At 48.4% G+C, this 23,084-nt stretch overlaps 3 protein-coding genes across 10 annotated transcripts in view; 1 reads left to right on the top strand and 2 right to left on the bottom strand.

Annotated features, from left to right (window-relative positions):
* NPR2 (natriuretic peptide receptor 2) overlaps window positions 1-16,573 on the top strand; it is a 48,705-nt gene extending 32,132 nt beyond the window's left edge. For 6 of the 8 annotated variants that reach the window (XM_012463330.2, XM_012463331.2, XM_012463332.2 and 3 more), the window contains 21 exons: window positions 729-934; window positions 7,008-7,121; window positions 7,415-7,550; window positions 7,786-7,880; window positions 8,106-8,238; window positions 8,448-8,532; window positions 9,011-9,131; window positions 9,294-9,368; window positions 9,574-9,651; window positions 9,882-9,986; window positions 10,111-10,182; window positions 12,230-12,389; window positions 12,549-12,704; window positions 12,780-12,948; window positions 13,107-13,253; window positions 13,758-13,881; window positions 14,065-14,133; window positions 15,388-15,562; window positions 15,634-15,732; window positions 16,002-16,093; window positions 16,224-16,573. In XM_012463330.2, the coding sequence (XP_012318753.2) occupies window positions 729-934; window positions 7,008-7,121; window positions 7,415-7,550; window positions 7,786-7,880; window positions 8,106-8,238; window positions 8,448-8,532; window positions 9,011-9,131; window positions 9,294-9,368; window positions 9,574-9,651; window positions 9,882-9,986; window positions 10,111-10,182; window positions 12,230-12,389; window positions 12,549-12,704; window positions 12,780-12,948; window positions 13,107-13,253; window positions 13,758-13,881; window positions 14,065-14,133; window positions 15,388-15,562; window positions 15,634-15,732; window positions 16,002-16,093; window positions 16,224-16,289 (2,477 nt within the window). In that variant the 3' untranslated portion in view covers window positions 16,290-16,573. Of the gene's footprint in view, window positions 1-728; window positions 935-7,007; window positions 7,122-7,414; window positions 7,551-7,785; window positions 7,881-8,105; window positions 8,239-8,447; window positions 8,533-9,010; window positions 9,132-9,293; window positions 9,369-9,573; window positions 9,652-9,881; window positions 9,987-10,110; window positions 10,183-12,229; window positions 12,390-12,548; window positions 12,705-12,779; window positions 12,949-13,106; window positions 13,254-13,757; window positions 13,882-14,064; window positions 14,134-15,387; window positions 15,563-15,633; window positions 15,733-16,001; window positions 16,094-16,223 lie in introns of those variants that run through there. The other 2 variants (XM_012463328.3, XR_010343934.1) reach the window with 2 other exon arrangements.
* Window positions 16,404-19,739, bottom strand: SPAG8 (sperm associated antigen 8). The gene is given in 6 exon segments (XM_012463349.3): window positions 16,404-17,149; window positions 17,275-17,389; window positions 17,472-17,517; window positions 17,710-17,884; window positions 18,009-18,846; window positions 18,949-19,739. Coding segments are annotated over 6 exon segments (1,584 nt in total). The 5' UTR covers window positions 18,987-19,739; the 3' UTR covers window positions 16,404-16,777.
* Window positions 19,740-19,803: 64 nt separating this feature from the next.
* HINT2 (histidine triad nucleotide binding protein 2) lies at window positions 19,804-21,942 on the bottom strand. Its single transcript, XM_012463348.3, has 5 exons — window positions 21,800-21,942; window positions 20,486-20,626; window positions 20,287-20,391; window positions 20,109-20,181; window positions 19,804-19,989 (listed from the first exon to the last, which is right to left on the bottom strand). The coding sequence occupies exons 1-5, from the start codon at window positions 21,878-21,880 to the stop codon at window positions 19,898-19,900; spliced, it is 492 nt and encodes a 163-aa protein (XP_012318771.2). The 5' UTR covers window positions 21,881-21,942; the 3' UTR covers window positions 19,804-19,897.
* Window positions 21,943-23,084: the final 1,142 nt, after the last annotated feature.

Below are 23,084 nucleotides of genomic sequence, written 5' to 3'. Positions count from 1 at the left end.
CAGCTGTGTGTGGTGGTTGGGATCAAGAAGCACATGTGGACAGAGCACCTGTGAGAGGGTCAAGGCTTCATGACGGGAGCTTGTGAACACCCTAGGCAGATGCAAACTAGGAAGACAAGAGCATGAGGGGTGAAGCTCGTATCAGGGAGGAATTTGAAAGTGGGGGGATATTGAGTTTGGGGAGCAATGTGAGTACCCTAGAGTAGTGAATGTGATTGATGGCCACTCTGAAATGTGCACCTGTCTGTGATCAGAGCTACCACCCAGACTGGGTTCCAAGACCTCTCGGTGGTGTAAAAATAATGAGGACTCCATGAATGGGCTAAGGGGTCAGCAGATTTGGGAAAGACAGGTAAAGCTCATACTGAGAAATCTGTGCTGTTAGCACCTTTGAGCCCAGGGAAGGGAAGGGAAGGGAAGAGTCAGGGAGTGAGGCGGCCTGGGTAGGGAGCAGTAAGGGAGGCTCTGGGAAAGGGAGGGGCTTGAAAGTGACAGCTCCCTTCCTCTGGGGTCTGGACAGGCTCTGACTTCTGTCAGATGGTCCATATGGCCCCAGGGTACTTATGGTGGACTCCAAGGGGGTGGGCTGGGGAGCATCTGCTTGGGGGTTAATAGGTTAGGGCACTCTCTTTCTTGCTGAAGAGGGACATCCCAGTGATTCAGAGGGAGGTGTGTGGGGGACCTGGATACTTTCTCAGGGTGCTCCTCTGTCATGTACCTGCTCCCAGTTGTGTATATCTGCGGCCCTCTGGAGATGCTGCATGAGATCCTGCTTCAGGCCCAGAGGGAGAATCTGACCAATGGGGATTATGTCTTCTTTTACCTGGATGTCTTTGGGGAGAGTCTCCGTGCAGGCCCCACACGTGCTACAGGCCAGCCCTGGCAGGACAATCGCACCCAGGAACAGGCCCAAGCCCTCAGAGAGGCCTTTCAGGTATCATTTGAGCCAAATCTGAAGGAGGAGGGGGAAGAGGTGATTTGTTGGAAATTCTCTATCTCTCACAAGACCCCACAGAAACCCTAGGAACTGGGCAGGAATTGTGAGCCACAGGAGTAAAATGAACAGAGGCGTTGAGTCTAGTGTCACCCTCTCTTCCTTCTCTACTTTTGTGACTCTGAGTGTGCTTGCTGCCAAGACCTACTTTGGCTGCCTCCAAAATCCTAAAACACTGACTTTCCTAAGTGCCAGTAGTAGGCTGTACTGTGGGGGAGAAAAGTTCAGGAAAAGATCTGTTCCTAGCCCTTTGGTGGGCTTCCACCCTTTATGGAGAGGTGAGGCATCATTCTGGTACAGTCAGACAAAGTTTGAGAAAGGATATGATTATGTGTCCTGGAACAGAGAGCATAAACTTTAGTGGCTCAGAGGAGGAAGAGTCAATGTGGGCTGTGTTTAGGGAAGGCTTTTACACAGGAAGTGAGACCCTATTGTGACTTTAATGATAGATGTCATATTCATAAAGTAGGAGAGGAGATCCAGGCTGCCTGAGCAAAGAGAAAAAGATAGGAACGGGCGTGTTTGGGAGACCAAGAAGATACTGACCCAACAAGAACAAAGGGTTCACTTAAAGGAGATACAGTTGCAAAGGTATCTTAAAGGAAATAAAGTTGCAAAGGTATAATCAGATTAAAGAGAGCTATGAGTCTTAAGGCACTAGGACTTGAATTTGGGGTCCTTGACTTTTTTTTTTTTGTGGAGATAAATATACAGTAGCGACAGAATTCAGGATTAGAAGAAGGGGAGACCTGGAGCAGTGAGACCATCAGTAACAGGTTAGAAAAGGGGTGAGGTGATGTGGCTTGAACTAGCATGATGATAGCAGGATGGAGAGAAATGCATTTCAGATTTCAGAAAATTTGCGGGGAATGTTGGCATGACTCTGTTCATTTCACTCCTGCTCAAAACTTTCAGTGACTTGTGTTCTAGAGAATAAAATCCTGACTCCTTACTGTGACATTTAAGACCCTCTGCAGTCTGTTCACAAACCGCTTTTTCAGTCTTACCTCCTAGTGCCCTCATGCTGAGAACTGCAGCCCACCTGGCCTCTCTGCCCCTGTGCCTTTATGTTCTTTTTCTTTTTGTCTGGAATGCTCTTCCTTCCCTCACCCCAAATCTCTGCCTCTCAAAATCATACCGATGAATCTTCCTCTGATTCCTCTGCCACTTTTTTGCTAACCGTGCATATAAATATTTCTCATGTATTTATCCATATCCGTCCTTTTTTCCAAGAAGGATTGGAGGTGGCTTATGGGATAAGCTTAAGGTCCTTTAAACTCTGGGATTATTTGATTCTAAGTAGATGTGTGTGAGGGCTGGACCTGGGTGGCCATTCTTCTCTACTGAGTAAGGTTTTATGTGGCTGTAATTATACGGTTGTATCTGACGAGTGTGTGTCTGTGAATGACATAGCTGTTTGCATGCCTGAGAATGAGTCTGTGACTGTCACACTTGAATATGGGCAGTGGCGGGACAGGTTTTGTTTATGCTATGATGTTTTCCTAAAACAATCTTCTCATCTTTGTCTGGGTAATGCTTCCATATTCTTTAAGACTCCTACCAGTTATTTACCTTTCTAGGAAATGATTCCAGAATCCCTAAGTAGGAATTTCCTACTCTTTTGCTTAACTCCATCTACTATAGAACTAACCATATTATTTAGTCAGTGTTTGATTTATTTGAAGGCTGACTCATTTCATTAGTATTTACTGAGCACCTATCATGTCCAGTCACTGTGCTAGGTACTGGTATACAAGGGAGAGCATAACAGATTTAGTTCCTGCCTTTTTGGAGTTTACATTTAGTAGGATAGGCAGACAATAAACAAGTAAGAAAATAAATGCAAATGTAGGAACATATTGTGATGTGTTACTAAAACATAAAAAGGAAAGGAATAGAGTACTCTGGAAAGAGAGGAACGAGGGGATTGTATTTCAGCTGGTGTGGACTTGGGAAGATCTGTGGCCCTCCCGGATGGGAGTAGTCCATAGGCTTCCTGGTTATATCCTTTTTCTTTTTGAGACAGCTCTGTTGCCCAGGTTGGAGTCGAGTGGTATGATCACAGCTGCTCGCTGCAGTCTTGACCTCCCAGGCTGAAGCAGTCCTCCCACCTTGGTCTCTCAAGTTGCTGGGACTACAGGCATATGCCACCATGCCCAGCTAATTTTTTATTTTTTGTGAGATGGGGTCTTGTTGTGTTACCCAGGCTGGTCTCGAACTCCCGGGTCAAATGATCTTCTTGTCTCGGCCTCTCAGAGTGCTGGGATTACAGGCGTGAGCCACTGTGCCCGGCTGGCTGTATTCTACTCATGGAAGAAAAGCCTCTTTTTTTTCTGTGAGAATTCCTGCCCAGCCAAGGGTCCCCAGCATTAAGGGTAGGGAGAGGAGGGATCGAGTCATCCAATAATCAGTTATATCAATTAACTCTCAGTTCTCCCCCTCACTGTAGGCATTATTCAGACAGAGAAATAAAGAGGGAGACTTTGCTGCAACACAAGAGAAGGGAACTAGGCAGCCAGGAATATGCTGAGGGGAAGGTCAAGGCTTTGGGTGGGTGGAGGTGAGAGGTGATGAGGTGCCCCCCAGCTCTTACCTTCCAATATGGAAGCAGATCAGGGGCTGAGGGAAGTTGGGCAGTTAGCTCCAGCCAAGGATGAAAGAGCTCAGAGCCCAAGACACTGGCCCTCTGGGGTCCCAGACAGGCCAGCCTGGAAAATGTGGCGATAGAGGAAAGGAGGCCTTGACACAGATGCCCACAGCTTTTCCAGGAGGGTATCATGCTCAAAGAAAGGCCCTAGCTCATGCTGTATTGATACTGGCAACTAGGGGGAGGGCTCTGAAATCAAGTATGTTGATATGATTTTTCTCTCCCATTTAGCCTCTAGCTGCTCCAGGGCAGGGATCATGTTCATCTTCATATTCCATGTGTCTAGCATGTAGTAGGTGTTTAACATATTTGCTGAATTGAATTAGGGGCGTGTTAGGGAGAGGGGGATAGGATGAGGAATTGGTCTAGATAGGAGTAGAGCTGGCAGGTAATGTAAACCAGATGATCAACCAGGACAGGGAAGAAAAGATTGAATGGAACTAAATAAGCAAATGACCAGGCTCTGAGGATCCAGAGGCTCATGCTGGGCAATGGAGAACTACAGGGTTAGACACCCAGGCAGAGGTCACAGCCTACATGACCAGCCTGAGATTGGGTTACATGCAGGGAGCACCAGCAGCAAGAATGGAAGAAAGCACTAAACCAAGGGCTTGGAGATCTTCAGGCCACTGTTGCCCACCCTCCTGCCATGGCCAGGGCAGGTCTCAGTGGGCAGGTCCACAGGTAGAGGCAGGGGCCTTGTGACAGTGCACATTGCCTAGGCGTGCTCCTGGCATCCACCCACTACTGCACCCATTTGTGGTGGCCTTTGCTTGTTTTTTTCTACCTGGGGTCTACTGTGAAATGGGACACAATTATCTTCCTTAACCTTCTCTCAGACCCCTGAGCAAGCACAGAAACTGTTTGAGGTTGGGTTTTTTTGGTTTGTTTTTTCATTTTTGTTTTTTGGCACTACAACTAGTAACCACAGCAAAAACAGTTCTAACATAGCAGTTTAGGGGGACCATGGGGCCAAAACTATTTAGAAATAATACTACGATCTTATCTGCCTTTGTCATTCTTGTTCTTTCATCATTGTGTAGTGAAGTTTTCCAGAGGTTATATGGCATGATGATGTCATCACTTGGGCAGCTGTGGAAGGTGTGCTTGTGTGTTCTTGCATTTTCTTTTTTTTTGTTTTTGTTTGTTTTTTGTTTTTGAGATGGAGTTTCACTCTTGTTGCCCAAGCTGGAGTGTAATGGCGCGATCTTGGCTTACTGCAACCTCCACCTCCCAGGTTCAAGCGATTCGCCTGCCTCAGCCTCCCAAGTAGCTGGGATTATAGGCATGTGCCACCACACCGGGCTAATTTTATATTTTTAGTAGAGATGGGGTTTTTCCATGTTGGTCAGGCTGGTCTCGAACTCCTCGCCTCAGGTGATCTGCCCACCTTGGCCTCCCAAAGTGCTGGGATTGCAGGCATAAGCCACTGTGCCTGGCCTGTGTTCTTGCATTTTCAAAATTTATCAGTTTTAATTTCTAAGAAGGTCGATATTGATAGATATAGTCCACATAAACAAACTTTATTTGGGGTCCTTAATAATTTTTAAGAGTGTAAAACGATTGTGAGACCAAGAAGTTGATAACTGCTAGCCTAGAAAACCAGCCAACCTTGAGAATTAATATTAAAAATGTGTTAAAAACCTATCATCGGCCGGGCGTGGTGGCTCACGCCTATAATCTCAGCACTTTGGGAGGCCGAGGCGGGTGGATCATGAGGTCAAGAGATCGAGACCATCCTGGTCAACAAGGTGAAACCCCGTCTCTACTAAAAAATACAAAAATTATCTGGGCATGGTGGCACATGCCTGTAGTCCCAGCTACTCGGGAGGCTGAGGCAGGAGAATAGCTTGAACCCAGGAGGTGGAGGTTGCAGTGAGCCGAGATCGTGCCATTGCACTCCAGCCTGGGTAACAAGAGCAAAAAAAAACTCTGTCTCAAAAAAAAAACAAACCTATCATCAGCCTTTATTGAAATATAAATTGTGTTGAACTTGATCTTTTCTAGCTCTTTTCCTGACTTTTTACATTGTTTGTCAGCAATATCCTACCTTTTCCCTTGTTCTTGAAACAGGTGCTACTGAATGAACTGTTTCAACTCTATCCTCAGTTCCCTCCTCTTTTTAAAATTTCACCTGAGACTGGGAGAATATTAGAAGTGTGTAATCAGGCAGCCAAATGCTCTAGTAAGAATAATGATATCTTGAGGCAAGCTGCAGTCTAATATAATGAATGCATATTAGAAATCGACTTCATTATTTCCTTTCTGGAATGAATTGATACATAATAGGCCATATGTGATGTGTCTAGCACAGTGTATCTCTATGGTCCACATGTACTTTCTATGACAAGAATAAACAAAACTGGGAGAAATGACCGGATTTTAAATCTATCATTTCACAAGGTCATGTTTCACAAAATACATTGAACTGAAGTCTTTCCTTGAAGTCGTGATGCCAGTTTCCTGTCCAAGCAGATGTTGGTATTAGTGACTATGTGGCCTGAGGCAGGGCCTGAGGCTGGGAGGTCCAGCAGCTCAGGAAGGGGAAATGTATGAGACTAATGGGAGCCAGGCAGGCCCTTTGGTGAGAGACAGAGACATGCTGACTCATGCACCCGTGAGATGTGTGCATGGCTGAGAACACGTGTCATTTGCTTACCTGTGAAATGTGTGTGGGCATGTGACTGTGTGTTTGTCCCTGTGACACGTCTATTACTCAGTAACAGGACAGTGCCGTTTATGGTACGTGTTCCACACATGTTAAATGGATGAGCACATAGCTTTTCACAGGTGGAATCACTGTCTCAAAGTATTTCCCTCAGTTATCATAGGGCCTGAAATCTCTTTAATTTACTGGGCAGAGACACTGTGTTCAAGTGGCCCAAATGACAATGTCAGCATTGATGACATTAACAGTGATTAACACCTCAGATAGGAGCTGTTGGTGGGTGTTGTCCTTGGTCATGAGCAGATACCCAGAAAGCATGGGACAGAGGAGCCATGTGAGCTGGGGTGGCCTGGTGGGAACCTGGGTGCTCTGGAAGATGATGGGCTGGGCTTTGAGGATAGGGTTGACTATTACTTACCAGTTTCCACCTTTCCAGAAGCAGCCCTATCTACTTTTCAGTAGTAGTGCCATTCCCTCTCCCCAGATGTATCAAACACAACACACACACACACACACACACACACACACACACACACACACACATGCACACACGTTAGTAGCCCTTTCAAAGCCTTCAGATTCACCTGTGTCTATTTTGTATCGTGTTTATTTTACCAAGTTTCCCTGTCCTGCATCTTCTCTTCCCCTAATGCCCATCTTGAATCCTGTTCACTCTTCCCCATATGCTGCTGGTGCAGACTGTATTGGTGATCACATACCGAGAACCCCCAAATCCTGAGTATCAGGAATTCCAGAATCGTCTGCTGATAAGAGCCCGGGAAGACTTTGGTGTGGAGCTGGCCCCTTCCCTGGTAAGTAGATCCCTCTCTTTCTGAGAGTCAGGCCCAGCTTTGGGGAAGGACTTCTCTCCCCAGCTCAGCATCAAATCTTAGCTATAGAGCAAGCCCAACTTTTGGGGGTGTCTGCTTCCATTCAGGATTTTTCTTTCTGCCCTAGGGAGTAGTTAGGAAGGGATGGCACTTTAGGAATGAAAGGAGGGAAGAAAGCAAACCAGAAGAGAGAATAGGTAGAAGGGAGACCCCAGAGAGTGGGGAAGGGGCCTTGCAGGACATTTGGAGAGTACTGCTGAAGTTGCCACCCCCAGATGAACCTCATTGCTGGCTGCTTCTATGATGGGATCCTGCTATACGCTGAAGTCCTGAATGAGACGATACAGGAAGGAGGCACCCGGGAAGATGGACTTCGAATTGTGGAGAAGATGCAGGGACGAAGATACCATGGTAATGAAGAGGGGTTGATGGGGGTCTGAGGGCTGATGTCAGGTTCAGGAATAGAGTGGGCTGAAGAAGAAACAGATGCCAGGCTCAGCACAGCTTTAGTGGGGGTTAGTGAATATGGCAGAGGTGCCCATGCCTCAAGATTGGAGAGGGGCAGTCTCAGGGAGCCATAGGCACAGGGGAGTGGGAAAGGAGCCAGGGTAGACCTCGAAGTAAGGGGCACTCTTTTCTATTGTAGGTGTAACTGGACTGGTTGTCATGGACAAGAACAATGACCGGGAGACTGACTTTGTCCTGTGGGCCATGGGAGACCTGGATTCTGGGGACTTTCAGGTGACGGGGGAGGAGGCAGGGAAGAGAGTGTGGCCCTGCAAAATCCAGCTTTCAAGGGTTCAGTGGTGGCAGAACCAAAAGTACTAGAGGAGAGACTTGTTTTCTCTGCTGGCGCTGCATCCTGGCTGGGTGGTAGGCTGGGGAGAAAAGCAGCAAGACAGCTGGGGTCTGGGGAGGAGGCTGGTGGGAGCAGGCCTGTAGGCCCAACTTTTTCCTTCCTCACAGCCTGCAGCCCACTACTCGGGAGCTGAGAAGCAGATTTGGTGGACGGGACGGCCTATTCCCTGGGTGAAGGGGGCTCCTCCCTCGGACAATCCCCCATGTGCCTTTGACTTGGACGACCCATCCTGTGATAAAAGTGGGTGTGTGCAGGGACTGGGAGCAGCCTTCCTCCCTTTGCTTTCCATTGTGGCTTCCACCCCCCTCTCTTTGCTATGCTTCTACCTTTATGTCTGTATCCCTCCTTCCTCATTTCGTCCTAATCCCAAGGAATCTGTCTATGCACCCCACTCCTCATTCTGACGAGTCCACACACAGTCTTCCTCAGGGTCTCTATCTCCCCTTCAGCTCCACTTTCAACTCTGGCAATTGTGGCTCTGGGCACCGGAATCACCTTCATCATGTTTGGTGTTTCCAGCTTCCTAATTTTTCGGTGAGTTCTGGGCTTCCCGCTGACCTACTCCCTATCCCCATTGCCACACAGCCTCTGGCTGAAGCCAAGTGGTCCCGGTAATGTGGGATAGGGTAGCAGGTTTCTTAATTTGGTGGTTGTCTCTTAGATCCAATAGCATCTTCCTCTCTTGCCTTTCTCTTTAGTTGTCTTTTAGCCTAGGTGTTTGTTTCACTTTTGGTTCCAGACTAGTGTTTTTGAGTGGGGTTAAAATCAAAGGCCATTGGCCTTTGAATTTTCCATTGGCTTTCTTTTAGGAAAGCACTTTCACCTCCAACCTCTGTCTTTATTAGTGAGCATAGGGCATGCGTCAGATATACCGCCTTATCTTCCAGCTCTGTCTCTCAGGTGTAACAGTTGCAATTTCAGGAGCTGCAGAGAAGCCCCTGTAACCCTGCTGTTGGCTTAGGGGGTGGCAGTTTTGGGCTTGCCAGTCAACTGAGGTGTGCAGTCCTTACAGAAAGCTGATGCTGGAGAAGGAGCTGGCTAGCATGTTGTGGCGCATTCGCTGGGAAGAACTGCAGTTTGGCAACTCGGAGCGTTACCATAAAGGTGCAGGCAGTCGCCTCACACTGTCGCTGGTGAGCCCTTGTCTCAGCTGTCCCTCTGCCTCCCTCTGAGTTCCTGTCCCTTCTTACCCTGGACCTCTCCCAGCACATTGGCCTGTAATGATAGCCCCTGCACTACCACCATCATCTAATGTTCCTTTCATCCTTCCGCCTCCATGTTGCCCTTGGCCCCAGCGGGGATCCAGTTACGGCTCACTCATGACAGCTCATGGGAAATACCAGATCTTTGCCAACACCGGTCACTTCAAGGTGAACAGTCATCTGCTTGTTCTGGTCCCCACCATTTCATCCTGTCTCATCCCCATCTGCCACCTCTGCCCCTGAACCTCTGCCCCTCATACCCTTCTCTCTGTGCCCAGCTGAGCTCCTGGATGCTTCCACTGCTCTGTAGCATTTCCTTGCACCCAGAACTTCTGATATTCAATTTCCTTTCCCCTTTCACTCCCACCACCAGGGAAATGTTGTCGCCATCAAACATGTTAATAAGAAGCGCATTGAGCTGACCCGACAGGTTCTGTTTGAACTCAAACATGTATGTAACAGAGGATGGTTTGAGGGTGAGGGGTAAACAGGGATGGGGAAGAGGAGTGGGGAAAACTATGAAATAGCAAAATTAGCTAGATGGGCAAGGGGTTTATTTATGATTTTTAAATTGTAGATACAACTAAGAGAAAGGTCCTTTTATGTAGTGATAGATTTCTGTGTCTAATTTTTAACTCTTTGAATTTTCTTATCCTTCCCATTGTTTTTTTTTTCTGCCAGATGAGAGATGTTCAGTTCAATCATCTCACTCGCTTCATTGGCGCCTGCATAGACCCTCCCAACATTTGCATTGTCACTGAATATTGTCCTCGTGGGAGTTTACAGGTGAGGGATAGGTGTAGGAGATTACGGCAGGGGTGGGGAGGACAGACCCAAAGTTATACTGACTCTATGCCGGGTGATAGCTAGTGGGACTAGGACAGACAATCTGTTCCATGTCACTTACTAGGATATTCTAGAAAATGACAGCATCAACTTGGACTGGATGTTTCGTTATTCACTCATTAATGACCTTGTTAAGGTGAGTCTTACCCACTCCTTAAAAGTTCATCCACTTTAAATCACTTCCATCATTCTTTGATTATGGTTTTTCTCCTTCTAGTCCTCTGAAAGTCCTGTTCTCTCGTCTCCCCTTATTCGCATGGTTGGGCAATAATGGGTAAACAAGGGGTGTGGGGCTTATAACTGGGGGAATGAGTTTTACCTGCCACAGCGAGTCTTGTGCCTGTAGAGAGTTTCTGTTTTTCTGTCTTAGATATCTCAGGTCTCTTTCCATCATCTCTTTTACCTCCAAGAGCTCATGAGTGGGGTCTCTGAACATATTTATCTCCTGCTTTTCCTTTCATTATTTTACTCTCTGACCAATATCTGGCATGTCTGCCCTTTTGTTCAGAAAAGTGAAATTTTAAAAAGGAACATTTACTAGTAGAACTAAGAGAAACCAAGGAAGAATGTACTAAAAACCTTTGGTACTCTTTAGTTCTACTAGGTTTCAGCTATTTTCAGATGATTCAGAGGCCCATAGATTTGTGGAGCATAAAATAGAATCTTGCATGAGTTGGATAGGTTTTCTGAAATAAGTCTATAGCCAGTGAGCATCCTGGTGGGTCACCCTACACTGTATCTAAAACTAGCTTTAGCTTTCTGCTAAATTCTCATGACGTTATTTAAAGGTATATTTTTGTGTGTGAAAATTTGCTATCAAATGAGAGATAAAATATTAGGTAAAGCCAATGTCATGCTCCACTAGAGGTGTGATGATAAATATAAGAAAAACACAACTCTTGAGAGAAGAGTGATTTGGTGGAAAAGTTATTTACAACAAAGCCAGAAGCCTAATCCTGTGATTTTGGAAGGCATCCTTTGCACAGTTTCCATACAAGTAAATTCACAGCTTTGGAGATTCCCAAAAGTTTTGCTGACACCAAAAGAAATAAAAAGAGTTCACAGAGACAAGAGTTATTAATTAAGTCTAGAGCTAAACATTTAGACAGAAATGTTTTTTGTTAGCATATTGAACCATGTATCCTCTTTCTGTCTCACTTGAACTGACTTGGGTGGCTCCTAGGATTTCATTTTTGGGGAGCATCATTGAGACCTTTCTTTTTTTTTCTATGACAGGGTCTTACTCTGTCACCCATGCTGGAGTGCAATGGCTAGATCACTGCTCACTGCAGCCTCGACTCCTGGGCTCAGGTGATTCTCCCACCTCAGCCTCCTAAGTAGCTGGGACCACAGTGTGTGCTGCCGTGTCCGGCTCATCTTTGTATTTTTGGTAGAGCTGGGGTTTCACCATGTTGCCCAGGCTGGTCTTGAACTGCTGGGCTCAAACAATCTGCCTGCCTTGGCCTCCCAAAGTGTTGGGATTACAGGCATAAGCTACCAAGCCCAGGCTTTAAGACCATTGTCCTTCAGCCCCTTGGAGGCAAAGGTGCTTCTGTCTCTGGCCCTATGGGGCCAGCAATTTTAGGCTTCTGCACTGGCTTAGCAGATTTTGTCCATTTTCCAGGTTTTTCTGATTTATGATTTTCTGCACTTTCTCTCTGATCCAGCATTCCCTCTAGTAGATCTTATTCCTCCTCTACCCAGACTTGCCCACCTACACATGGTTATGCATTAAAGTTTACAACTGGTCTTCCTTGGTGTATCCAGCTACTCTCGATACCTAGGTCTCAAGCCATGTCTTCGTAATTAGTAGCCAGGTATCTGAGGCCACCATGGGTGTCATATCATTTTAGTGTTCACCCAAGTTCTGTTCCCTTCACTAATCAGAAGATTGACTGCCTTTTCCAGGGTAGTCATTGGTAGCTCAACTTATCCCTCTTTTTAAGCATCTTCCCTGTCCCTGGTGGTTGGGTCCCTGTGTGCTGCTTATGATACCAGGAAGGTATGACTCTTCTGTTCTGCCTCCTTCCTTGGTTAGAAACTGTAAAGGATGCCTTCCAAAATCAGCTTATTATTTTTGTGTACCCAAGATCTGTAGACAGCTAGCCAGTGCCCATCTTATGGAGAGAGGGCATTCTAAGCCAGATATGATCCAGTTCCATGACTTGATCTGTACCCTGCAGGGCATGGCCTTTCTCCACAACAGTATTATTTCATCGCATGGGAGTCTCAAGTCCTCCAACTGTGTGGTGGATAGTCGTTTTGTGCTCAAAATCACAGACTATGGCTTGGCCAGCTTCCGATCAACTGCTGAACCTGATGACAGCCACGCACTCTATGCCAGTGAGGCCCACCCCACAACCCACTTTTTATATTGCTCCTCCTTCCACCTAGGGAGGGTGGGAGAGGGAGGTGGAGTGACAGTAATATAGAGATGAGCCCAGGTGGGCTTGGGGGGCACCCCATTTTGGGGTACCTGGCCAGCCTGTTTCATCTTTTCAGAGAAGCTGTGGACTGCCCCAGAACTGCTCAATGGGAACCCCTTGCCAACCACAGGCATGCAGAAGGCTGACGTCTATAGCTTTGGGATCATCCTGCAAGAGATAGCACTTCGCAGTGGTCCTTTCTACTTGGAGGGCCTGGACCTCGGCCCCAAAGGTAAAAGTCAATCCGCTACCCACAGCTTCTTCCTAGGGGACTCTGTTCTTCATCCAAACCTTTGATCATCCTCAGAGATTGTCCAGAAGGTACGAAATGGTCAGCGGCCATATTTCCGGCCAAGCATTGACCGGACCCAACTAAATGAAGAGCTAGTTTTGCTGATGGAGCGATGTTGGTCTCAGGACCCAGCGGAGCGGCCAGACTTTGGACAGATTAAGGGATTCATTCGACGCTTTAACAAGTGAGAGGGCATTATGGGGCAGGGGCTTTCCAGGGATAGAAGCCTCGTTAGTCCTAGTTCATGAAGTGGGGCACGTGGGAACAGAGGGTGGGTTGGATAGGAAGTCCTGGGAGTCTTCAGAATCTTACAGCAAGTGCCATATCCTGGCCTCCCCCCAGGGAGGGTGGCACCAGCATACTGGACAACCTCCTGCTGCGCATGGAGCAGTATGCCAATAACCTGGAGAAGCTGGTGGAGGAACGCACACAGGCCTATCTGGAGGAAAAACGCAAGGCTGAGGCTCTGCTCTACCAAATTCTACCCCAGTGAGACTTTGTCCTTCTTTCTAAATTTTCCTTTGGGATTCTTCTCTGTTGGGCTCTGCCTCATCAGGTGCCTGAGAACTTGCCTCCCAACCCTCAGAACTTGCCTCCCAACCCTCAGAACCCTGCTGGCCATGGGAGCCCCCCTGCTATAGACTATTTGCTGTCATTCTGTCTCCACATCACCTGTGCCGCCTTCTTACTGGCTTCCCATCCCTTCTTCTTAAGACACTGCTCTACCATGCCCTTGCTTCAGCAAGTGTATACAAAACAGTCCCAACTTGAGACAGCTCCCATGCACAGGGGTCCCCTCAAAACCCCCCGCCACTTGTGCACCTTACCTTGCATTAGACTGTAATGTCTTCCCAGCCACTTTCCTCCCTGCTACCTGCAAAGCCCAGCTTTCTTCTTACAGTCATCTCTGCTGCAGCCACATACCCCTTCCCTCTCTCTCCCTCTCCTACTCTCTTGGCTAAGTTTGGCTCACACAGCACCCTTGCTTCCTAGTTCAGTGGCAGAGCAGTTAAAACGGGGAGAGACTGTACAGGCTGAGGCCTTTGACAGTGTTACCATCTACTTCAGTGACATTGTTGGCTTCACAGTATTGTCAGCAGAGAGCACCCCCATGCAGGTGAGAGCCATGGGTGAGAGGTGTCGGGGTAAGGTGGGGTGGGTAGGGACCTGGGGGACCTTATTGATAATAGGGAAGATGAGTTTGTTCTAGAGTTCCCATATCTTGTGATGGCTCATGGGTTAAGAATTCTTAGAGAGTTGGGCTCAAGTCTCAGGGCCTCTACTTTTCCATCCCTCTTAGGTAGTGACACTTCTTAATGACCTGTATACCTGCTTTGATGCCATAATTGACAACTTTGACGTCTACAAGGTGAGAGCTGGGGCTGCCCTTCAATAGAAGGCCCTTCAATAGAGACCTCTTTGAAACCCAGTCTCCCTGAACCCCAAATACCTTACCCACTCCATGATCAGTTTCCCCTCCAGGGTCCCCAGCATTCTTGTGCTGGAGTGTACTTTGTAGACAGATGTACCTCCAGCACCATAATGGTACTGGATTTCTTATGAATCCTTTGGCTTCCCTAATCAGAACCATCATGAGATTTAGCTCCTATCCTCCTGGGGTATAAACAGGCTATCCAGCATTTCTCTCCGGTCTCCTCCAAACATGGAAGAATCATACAGGATGTGGGGACAGACTGATTTAGTGGGGTGAGGGAAAATATATTTTAAAAAGTAAAGCCTTTGGTTCATTGAGTTGGATTTATTGTCCTTGGGAGTAAAAATCATCTGGATTTGAATATTGGCTTGTTGCTAACTGTGGCTTTAGGTAAGTAACAGATCTCCCTGTGACTCAGTTGTTTTATCTGTAAGATAGGAATAATAGATATGTTGTATGGAAGGTGCCTAACATTGTTTGGCATGTGGCAGATAATAAATACCCATTCCTGTCCCTTCCCTTTCAACTTACTCTACCATTTCTGTTGTTTCTGTGACAAAGAACTCCCAGAAACCCTTTACCCAGATTCATCAATTGTTTATATTTTCCTCATTTGCTTTATTTTAAAAAATCTATTTTCTGAACCATTTGAAAGTAAGTTTCAGACATACAACTACTTTATCCCTAAATACTTAGTGTGTATTCCCTAAAAACTTCACTGTGTATTTCTTGAAAACAATGGCATTCGTTCTCTTACATAGCTTTGGTACAATTACCAGAATCAAATACCTGCTCTCCTCCTCTCTGACAGTTTGGGCTCTCTGGTCCATTTCATTGGGCCTCCTTTCCAGCCTCTGTCCTCTTGAGTTTAGCCTGTTCTCTTGCTTCTCATTTACTGATGGCAGAGTCTATTTGTCCATGTCCTGCTGCAGACAGGGTGTTCATTCATTCAGAAAATGTTTACTGAGTGTTCACTAGGGGCTGGATGGAGAAAGAGGACTTAAAGATTCCCTTGACATCTCCTCTCCCCTAGACTCTCAGGACCAGGACACTTATTTTCTAGTCAATATTCTGGCCTTCAGGATGGCAGGATGATTCATGATGGTGTCCAGCTTGTCTCCCTCTACTCTTCTCCATCCCCATGGATACAAATAGAGGTGATGACCTTTTAATCCCCCTCTCAATCAGGTGGAGACGATTGGGGATGCTTACATGGTGGTATCTGGCCTCCCAGGCCGAAATGGTCAACGCCATGCACCAGAAATTGCTCGTATGGCCCTAGCATTACTAGATGCAGTTTCTTCCTTCCGCATCCGCCACCGACCCCATGACCAGCTGAGGCTACGCATAGGGGTACATACTGGTAAGGCTGACTCTCACTCCAGCCCTAGTCTCCACCTTTTCCAGGCTCTCCCAACCTGTTTCTCCTCATAGGGCCAGTCTGCGCTGGGGTTGTTGGACTGAAGATGCCCCGTTACTGTCTTTTTGGAGACACAGTCAACACTGCTTCTCGAATGGAGTCTAATGGTCAAGGTAAGATGTTAGCCCTCAACCCCACTGTTGGCCTTAATTTATCTTGCCCTTTTCTTTTCATAGTCCCTCCAATCTCTTAATCTGAGAGACCACAGTTCCTTACTGTCGCATCCTTGGGTGTATTTTGGTTCTAGTAGATATGCATTGGGAGGTCTGGGAGCTTCACAGGCATGGTTGGTTGGGTACGGTGCTATACAGTATCACCAATTCTTTGATTGCCTTTTCTTTGATTCCTCTTTCCACTTTCCTCCCCATCCTACTCACCCCAGCGCTGAAGATCCACGTCTCCTCTACCACCAAGGATGCCCTAGATGAGCTAGGATGCTTCCAGCTAGAGCTTCGGGGGGATGTGGAAATGAAGGTGATGGCATGCCATGGGGATGGGCATGGAAAGGGAGGGTGAAAGTGATTATGGGAATCATGGGGAAAGAGAGGGAGATAAAGGGACTAATATTGAAGCATCTGAATCATGTCCACTCTCCCACTTCCAGGGAAAAGGAAAGATGCGAACATACTGGCTCTTAGGAGAGCGGAAAGGACCTCCTGGACTCCTGTAAACCCCCATTCTTCCCAAGTCAGACAATCTCCTGCTGCTGGTACCTGGGTGGGCAGTGGCCACCATGTCTCCACACACCAAAAATGGACATTTTCATATGCAATGGAAAACAGGCACAAAAACCCTACCTTATATGAAACTTGTAGCCCTCTGCAGCTCAGCCCTGTACATATACCTTTCCCTTTCTGGCTTGGTCCCCTTCCTCCCTACTTTCTGTAAATATCTGTATCTAAACCAGAATATTTTGGTCAAATATAAAACAACAATAAAAAAGTTCTGATGTCATAGTGTGGGATGGGGCAATCCCAAGGAAAGGTTACGGGGTATGCACACAGAGACTCACAGAGTCACTAAATTAGCAGTCTCGGGATCAGAGAGAATGCTTTATGTAAGGCCTCTTCAAGTACAGTGAGAATTAACTTCCTCCCGACCTCTCTAGTGCAGACAGAAATAGATTCATATTCCATATCCCACTTCTCTCCTCACCCCTCAGACAGGAGTCGTTCTCCCCACTCTGCCATCCAGCCTTCCTCCCTGACAGGCAAGGGAAGATATTTCTCCCAATTGGTGGGGGTAATTCTCAGGTTCATAGGGCAAAGGTTGCCCCAGAGACAAGGGCACTGGTGTTGAGAAGCTGCAGTTCTTCCGGAATGGTGTGTCCAATGTCCTGATGTTACTGACACCCTGGAGGAGTGCCAGGATGAGGACAGATCCCGCTGTCCCCAAGCCAGAACAAAGCAACTCTGCCCTACCTTTCCAGACCCACTCTGCCCCCAATACCTAGACACCCTCACACACCGGTAGCTGTGGTGCCCTCTGGATCCAGAAGGTCTCAGGCTGCTCCTGGCGGTAGTTGTGAGGCTGTGAGGGAGAGTACTCAGTAACTCCTGGCCTTCACCCCTCTCTCTCAACCTCTGGGCCTGGTACTTGGCCACAGCTGGTCAGAGCCCAGCTATGCAAGAGGCGGGAGGTGGGGGGATTCTCACCTTTGTTGGGGCAGGAGGCCCTGCTTTCGCCAGCTGCATTCGGTAGTCATGCTGTGTCACAGATTCAACCTCAAAGAGCTTCCTTGTGGGCTCCTGTTCTGCCTGCACCTCTTTACTGTGTATCCCTAAGGGATGTCAAGGCCATCCTCACCCAATTTTTTTCCCCCCTCCCTCTTCCCCTTTCCCCAATCTCTCACCAGATCTGATGGTGCAGGAGCATCTCCAGCATGGCTTCACGCTTCCCTGTGAGGGGGCAGTGGGTGGGGTCTGGTTAAAAAGCAGGCCCAGAAGAAATTAACTTGAGAAAAGGAAGAAGAACCTTGGGGTTCTGCCCTTATATCCATTGGACAATCCATAGCCCCACTAGAAATTCCTTCCTCTTTTTCTCTCTGACTAATGGACTCAATCTGGCCCACTCTCTTTCATGTTTCATACCTCGAAGTGGCCGATAGATGTTTTCTGGGGGCTGGTATGAGTCTTTCTGGGTGGTACTGGAGGGCATGGGTGACTTTAGTTGCATGGTCAGCAGTCCCCGGTGTCCGTGTCGGAAGAAAAAACTCTCAGAGCCATCCTGCATGCTTGGGACTTGATCCAGGTGGTTGGTGGCTCTCTGTGGATCCCAAGTTGAATGACTATAATATCCTTTCTGGTACCCACCCTCATATAAACCACTGCCTCCCTTAAGAAACTGAGAGCAGCCTTCAAGAAAAGTGAGCAGGCCAAAACTTTAATACCTCTTCCTCCCAGTTGTAGAGGAGGCACTGGCCCCGTGGCAATGTTTCATAGACATCCGTAGGCTTCTCTTTAATATCTGGGGGTTTCCATAGTCCTCGGGCACCTGGTTCTAAGACTTGCAAAAATTCCCAAGATGGTTGTTTCTGGGGCTTCCAGGGGCAGTGCTGACTCCAGGAGCTATCACTAGGGACCAGATCTGCCATCAGGTTTCTGAACGCTGAAGGAGTGCAGGGGCTGAGCTCAGAGTCAGGGCCAGTGCTTGGATCAGGTCCAGATGCAGGACCAGGATGAGAGCCAGAGGCAGTAAGAGAGCCAGAGCCAGGACCAGGACCAGAGCCAGGGACAGAGCCACAGCCAGCACCAGAGCCAGAGCCAGGTACAGAGCCACAGCCAGAGCCAGAGCCAGAGCCAGAGCCATGGCCAGCACCTGAGCTGGAGCCAAGAACAGGGTCAGAGCTAGAGCCTGGAACAAGGCCAGGGTTAGAATTATAGTCAGTTGTAGTACAAGGGTCCTGAGCAATACAGGAAACATGGACGGGCTCAAAGCCAAGACTCCCATGGGCTATATTGTGGGTAAAGCTGGGTCCCGCACAGGGCTCCCCAAGAAGGCTAGGGTCAGAGGATGGCTCCATTAACTCAGAATAGGGCGCTGGGGTCTTTGTAGATAATGCAGCTGCTTTGGCGATGGTGATGGCTGCAGTAGCTGCAGCAGCTGATGTAGCCGCTGCAGCTGCTGCGGTTGCGGCTGCCAGGGCCGACTTAGGACTGTCATCTGAAGAAGGTAACGGTTCCAAAGTGGATCCCAGTCCTTCGGAGCTGGGCTGTATGTCTAAAGCTCTGAAAGAAAGCAAACATGACAAGGCTGTCAAAAGCGCAGCAGAGGAAGTCCGCTGACCTTCCTTGTCTCCTTACGCCTGCAGCCAGAGCTGCGACTCTCACCGCGACTGCGATTCCTCCGTAGACTCGTTGGTCTCCATCTTCGGACTCCAGCTACCGGGTTGCCATAGAGACAGCAAACAACTCCTGGAGCCTGCGCAGAAGTAGAGGTGGGCGGACTTGGAAGTGGGGGTGGAGGCAAGTCCTCTGCGGGGCGGAAGTCTTCAGCCCGGTGCTGTCCAGGAGGTCCTCTTTCCGGTCCCGACAGCATTCCACCTCAGGTGGGCTTTTAGGGTTCCGCTGGCCTAAGACCTCGCCCTCCACGCCACAGCAGAGTCTTTGCGGTTTTCTAAGGTGATACTTTATGGAGATATGTTGGAGACAGGCACAGGGCTGTGGCATTAGGTAACAGTCTACTTGGTGTTTACAGGGGCAACAGTAGCTTCCCCTTAGCTTCCTTAGTTCATTCTCAAAAGTGAGTGGGGTCTTTAACAAATGTTAAGAATGAAAATCCACAAACCAGCTTGAGCAAAAGGGTGAGACATGGAATAGTGAAAAGGCAGCCGCTTTTGTTTCAGTGTGATTACTTCTCTAATAAAAGACCCTCATATTGACCACCCTTCTCCTAAGCCCCTTTAGAACGTGGTTTGGCCTCTGAAGAAGGGCCAGGATTGAGCAAGTCTTAGATCTGGCTTTCGGTTTCTTCCTACTTATTTAGGCTCATTCCTACTGTTACTTTTCTAGAAGTTTGACCTAGGGTGGACCACTTGTCAAGAAGACTCACATATCTGCTGGCAACCTTTATGGACCTCCTCAGTGTCTTCTGCTCAGACCAGTCAAGGGGCATCATAGCTGTGAATCAGTTTTCTTTCCCCTTTGTGGTATTAAACTTTATATATTTAAGACAGGAAAGCATAATTAAGGGAGAATAGTTTTATTAGCATCACAAGGTCCCTTTTTCCCTTTCCATCCAAGCATCCATGGTCTGGGGTCCTTTGGTCAGTTGGCAGGTTCAACCTGGAGGCCACTGGAGCTGCCGGCCCCCAAGTACATGAATATGCAGGTGATACACAGATTGTGCACCCAGCTTCCCATCGTTGATCACTGAAATTGAGCTTGGGGTTAGGAGTCAGGATCATGGCAGAGGTCAAAGAATGAAGATCATACTGAGGAGTAGGAATGAGAATTCATAGGTGAGGAACCAAGGGCCAAAAGTCACTCACCAAGTCGGTATCCATCTCCCAGGCCCTCAGCCTTTGCTATCTTCTTGGCCACAAGGAGTAGGTGTCCTAGAAGCTATAGGGAGAGTGGAGGGACATAGGTGGCTTTATTCATAGGAAGCAAGACATCTAGCTGGGTCCAGGGCTCCTCCCAGGCAAACCCTGGCCCTGTTCTTCCCACCTGCTGGTCTTCTTCTTCAGCCTGGCTAATCCGAGGAATGGGCTTCTTGGGAATGACCAGGAAGTGTACAGGAGCCTGAGGGGCCACATCACGGAACACAAGACACTGGAAGCAGTGACAGGCCAGAGGCCACATTACTTCAACAGGCTGGATAGTATCTATAATATTCCTAAGAGGATGGGGCCTAAGGGCACCCCACCTGCTGATCCTCATAGAGAATGTCAGCTGGGAGGCTCCTGTCCAGGATCCGGGAGAAGATGGTTGGGGCTGCTCCCCCAGGAGTTGCCTGCTGGGCCTTGGCCACTTCATTCCCATCAGTCACACCTGCAGCTCCTCGGACCTGAAGGTGGATCAACCATATTCAACGGAGAGAGTTGGCAACACCTCTCCCATGTACTCAAGAGCTGGCAGAAGTTGGGCTCTGATAGTTGTTAACTTCATCCTAAGAACCTAATCATGGCTCCCACCCAGGAGAAAAGTTCTTGAATTTCAGAGCACCAGCAGCAAAGTGTAGGGCCAGATGGTGCTAGGCCTGGTAAGAGGACAAGCAGACTTACTACCCAGGATTCAGCAGTGCAATTGATTGCTGCTCACGTGTCTATGACATATAGCACTATTCAGGGAAAGGATCTGGAATGAGAGACTGGGGATTTTGGTCTCAGTTCCTATCTTACCATACCACCGAGTGACCTCAGATAAATCCCTTCTCAGCTTCTAATATAAAAGAAAGGGTGGCTTGCATCATCTGTTACAGTGGCTTTAACCTCTTTCGACTCTCATTTTGTTAGTACATTTCCACTTATTTCTGATACTTGTTTTCTGATCTTTAAGCCTTGTCACCTATTTTATTTAGGTTTTAATGCAGTTGCCCTATTTGACACTAGTTGACTCCCCATCTGGGTGTCACATATGACTCTGACCGTGCGTTTTAACTCTTGTCCCTTCAATGAATGGAGGTAAGAGCTCAGCTGAGTGACCTCTGCTCCCGCAGCCCCAGGGGACTGCAGGCAGGGAAGTCCCAGTTTCCTAGGGATTCAGAGAAGGCTGAAGTCAATGCATCACGTTGGAAGAGAATGGGACGGGATGAATTCTGACTCCCGAGCCGCTTCTGGCAGATGGAGAAGAGAGGTTAACACTAGTGCTTATTAGGAGGCCAGAGGCCTGAGCAGGGCAGAGCACTGGCTCCAAAAAGAAAAAGCTCCAAAAAGAAAAAGCCCCCCTGTAGGGGGGGCACCGGGCCAGCTGGGTTGCAGGTAGGGAGGCGAAAGAAGGAGGCAGCCGCTGCAGTGACCCTGTCCCGACCTCGGCGCCCGGGCCTGCGCAGGGCAGGGGTCATCGCTAGCTCGCTCTCTGGAGCCACCAGTCCGACCTCACCCCACAGCCCCGAAGCCTGTGCCTCGGAGGGGCAGACTGCGGCCACAGGCGGGAGCTCTGCGCGCCTTCGGGAGTCCCAGGCACCGAATGGCGTTAAGAGCCCACAGGACTCCCTACTCGCCCCCGCGCCACTTCTCACCTGCGCCCCGCGTGCTCCCGCGACTGCCACGGCTCTGCGCGCCGCGCGCAACCCAGCGGCCAGCACCACGGCTGCCGCCATCTTCCCGGAGCCGCGGGAGCCTCTCACCCTGGTCAGCACTCCGCTCCGCGGCCGGCCAGGGGCGGGCAGTCGAGGAGCTGGGGAGCTGGGAAGCTGGGTAGCGGCGACCGGCGAGCTCTGCCACCCCATTGAAGCGCATCCCTGGGCACAATTCACCCCATTGGCTCTGCAGCCACTTTGGAGGCGGGCTCTTTTCATCCCATTGGCTGCTTCTACCATCGCTAGGACAATTTTGCATTCCATTGGCTTCGTCTTCCAGTCCTTGTGAACATTCTTTTCCCATTGGATCCCCTAACTAGTTTCGCTGTTAGAGAAACTTCGACACCATTGGAAGGATTAAGAAGCCTGGAGGTGGGATTTTCTCCGAGTTGGATCTGATACAAAACACTGGGTTCTAGATTGCGACTCCCCAGTGGGTGGGGCTTTTCGTTCTTGGCTTGTCCTCTTCAGGCCTGGTACCTATTGGTGCGCGGGGAGGAAGGGGGCGGGGCTCCGTCACCTGCTGCACAAAGAGCTATTTTAGACCCTGTCACCGCTTTAGCCAGGAGGAGGGCGGGGCTCTGGGCCATCCGGCGCTTATTGGCTCCAAGAACCACACGGGGTGGGCTAAAGGTGAACGGGAAGGAGTTTGGCTTTTGTTGTTTTGTTTTGTTTTTAACTGGCGGGGCTGATGCGCTGCATTTTTTCCATAAGGGCAGTTTCAGTCCCTTGAGCATTTCGCAGATTTTAATGTACTCATCTAAGGGAAATTATTTCTTAATTCTATGTTCTTGTTAACGCATTCACTCCGTAGGTTAGAAATTCTGCAGTTTTTGCATTTCTTTTTTTCAGCAACCGGAGATAGGAGTGTCCTATCTTTGCCGCACAACTATTATAATAAGCAAAGGAGTATGTATTCATTGTCCTTTTCGAATCAGAAAAGGTGTGCGATACAGTTAGCTCGGTGCTGGGCGTTTTCAATGAGTCAGGTTTGCACTACTGGAATATATATAAATATTTATATATATATGTATTCTGGAATATATATACTGGAATATATATATATTCCCGTCTCTACTTAAAATATATATATATATTTTTGAGACAGAGTCTTGCTCTGTTGCCAGGCTGGAGTGCAGTGGTGCGATCTCGGCTCACTGCAACTTCTGCCTCCCGGGTTAAAGCGATTCTCCTGCTTCAGCCTCCCGAGTAGCTGGGACTACAG

The sequence above is a fragment of the Aotus nancymaae genome, unplaced genomic scaffold, assembly GCF_030222135.1.
Source record: "Aotus nancymaae isolate 86718 unplaced genomic scaffold, 86718_ANA_hifiasm-v0.15.2.pri h1tg000003l, whole genome shotgun sequence".
Lineage (NCBI taxonomy): Eukaryota > Metazoa > Chordata > Mammalia > Primates > Aotidae > Aotus > Aotus nancymaae.
Note: the sequence above shows the minus strand (reverse complement) of the source record. Positions and strands in the feature narration are given on the sequence as shown.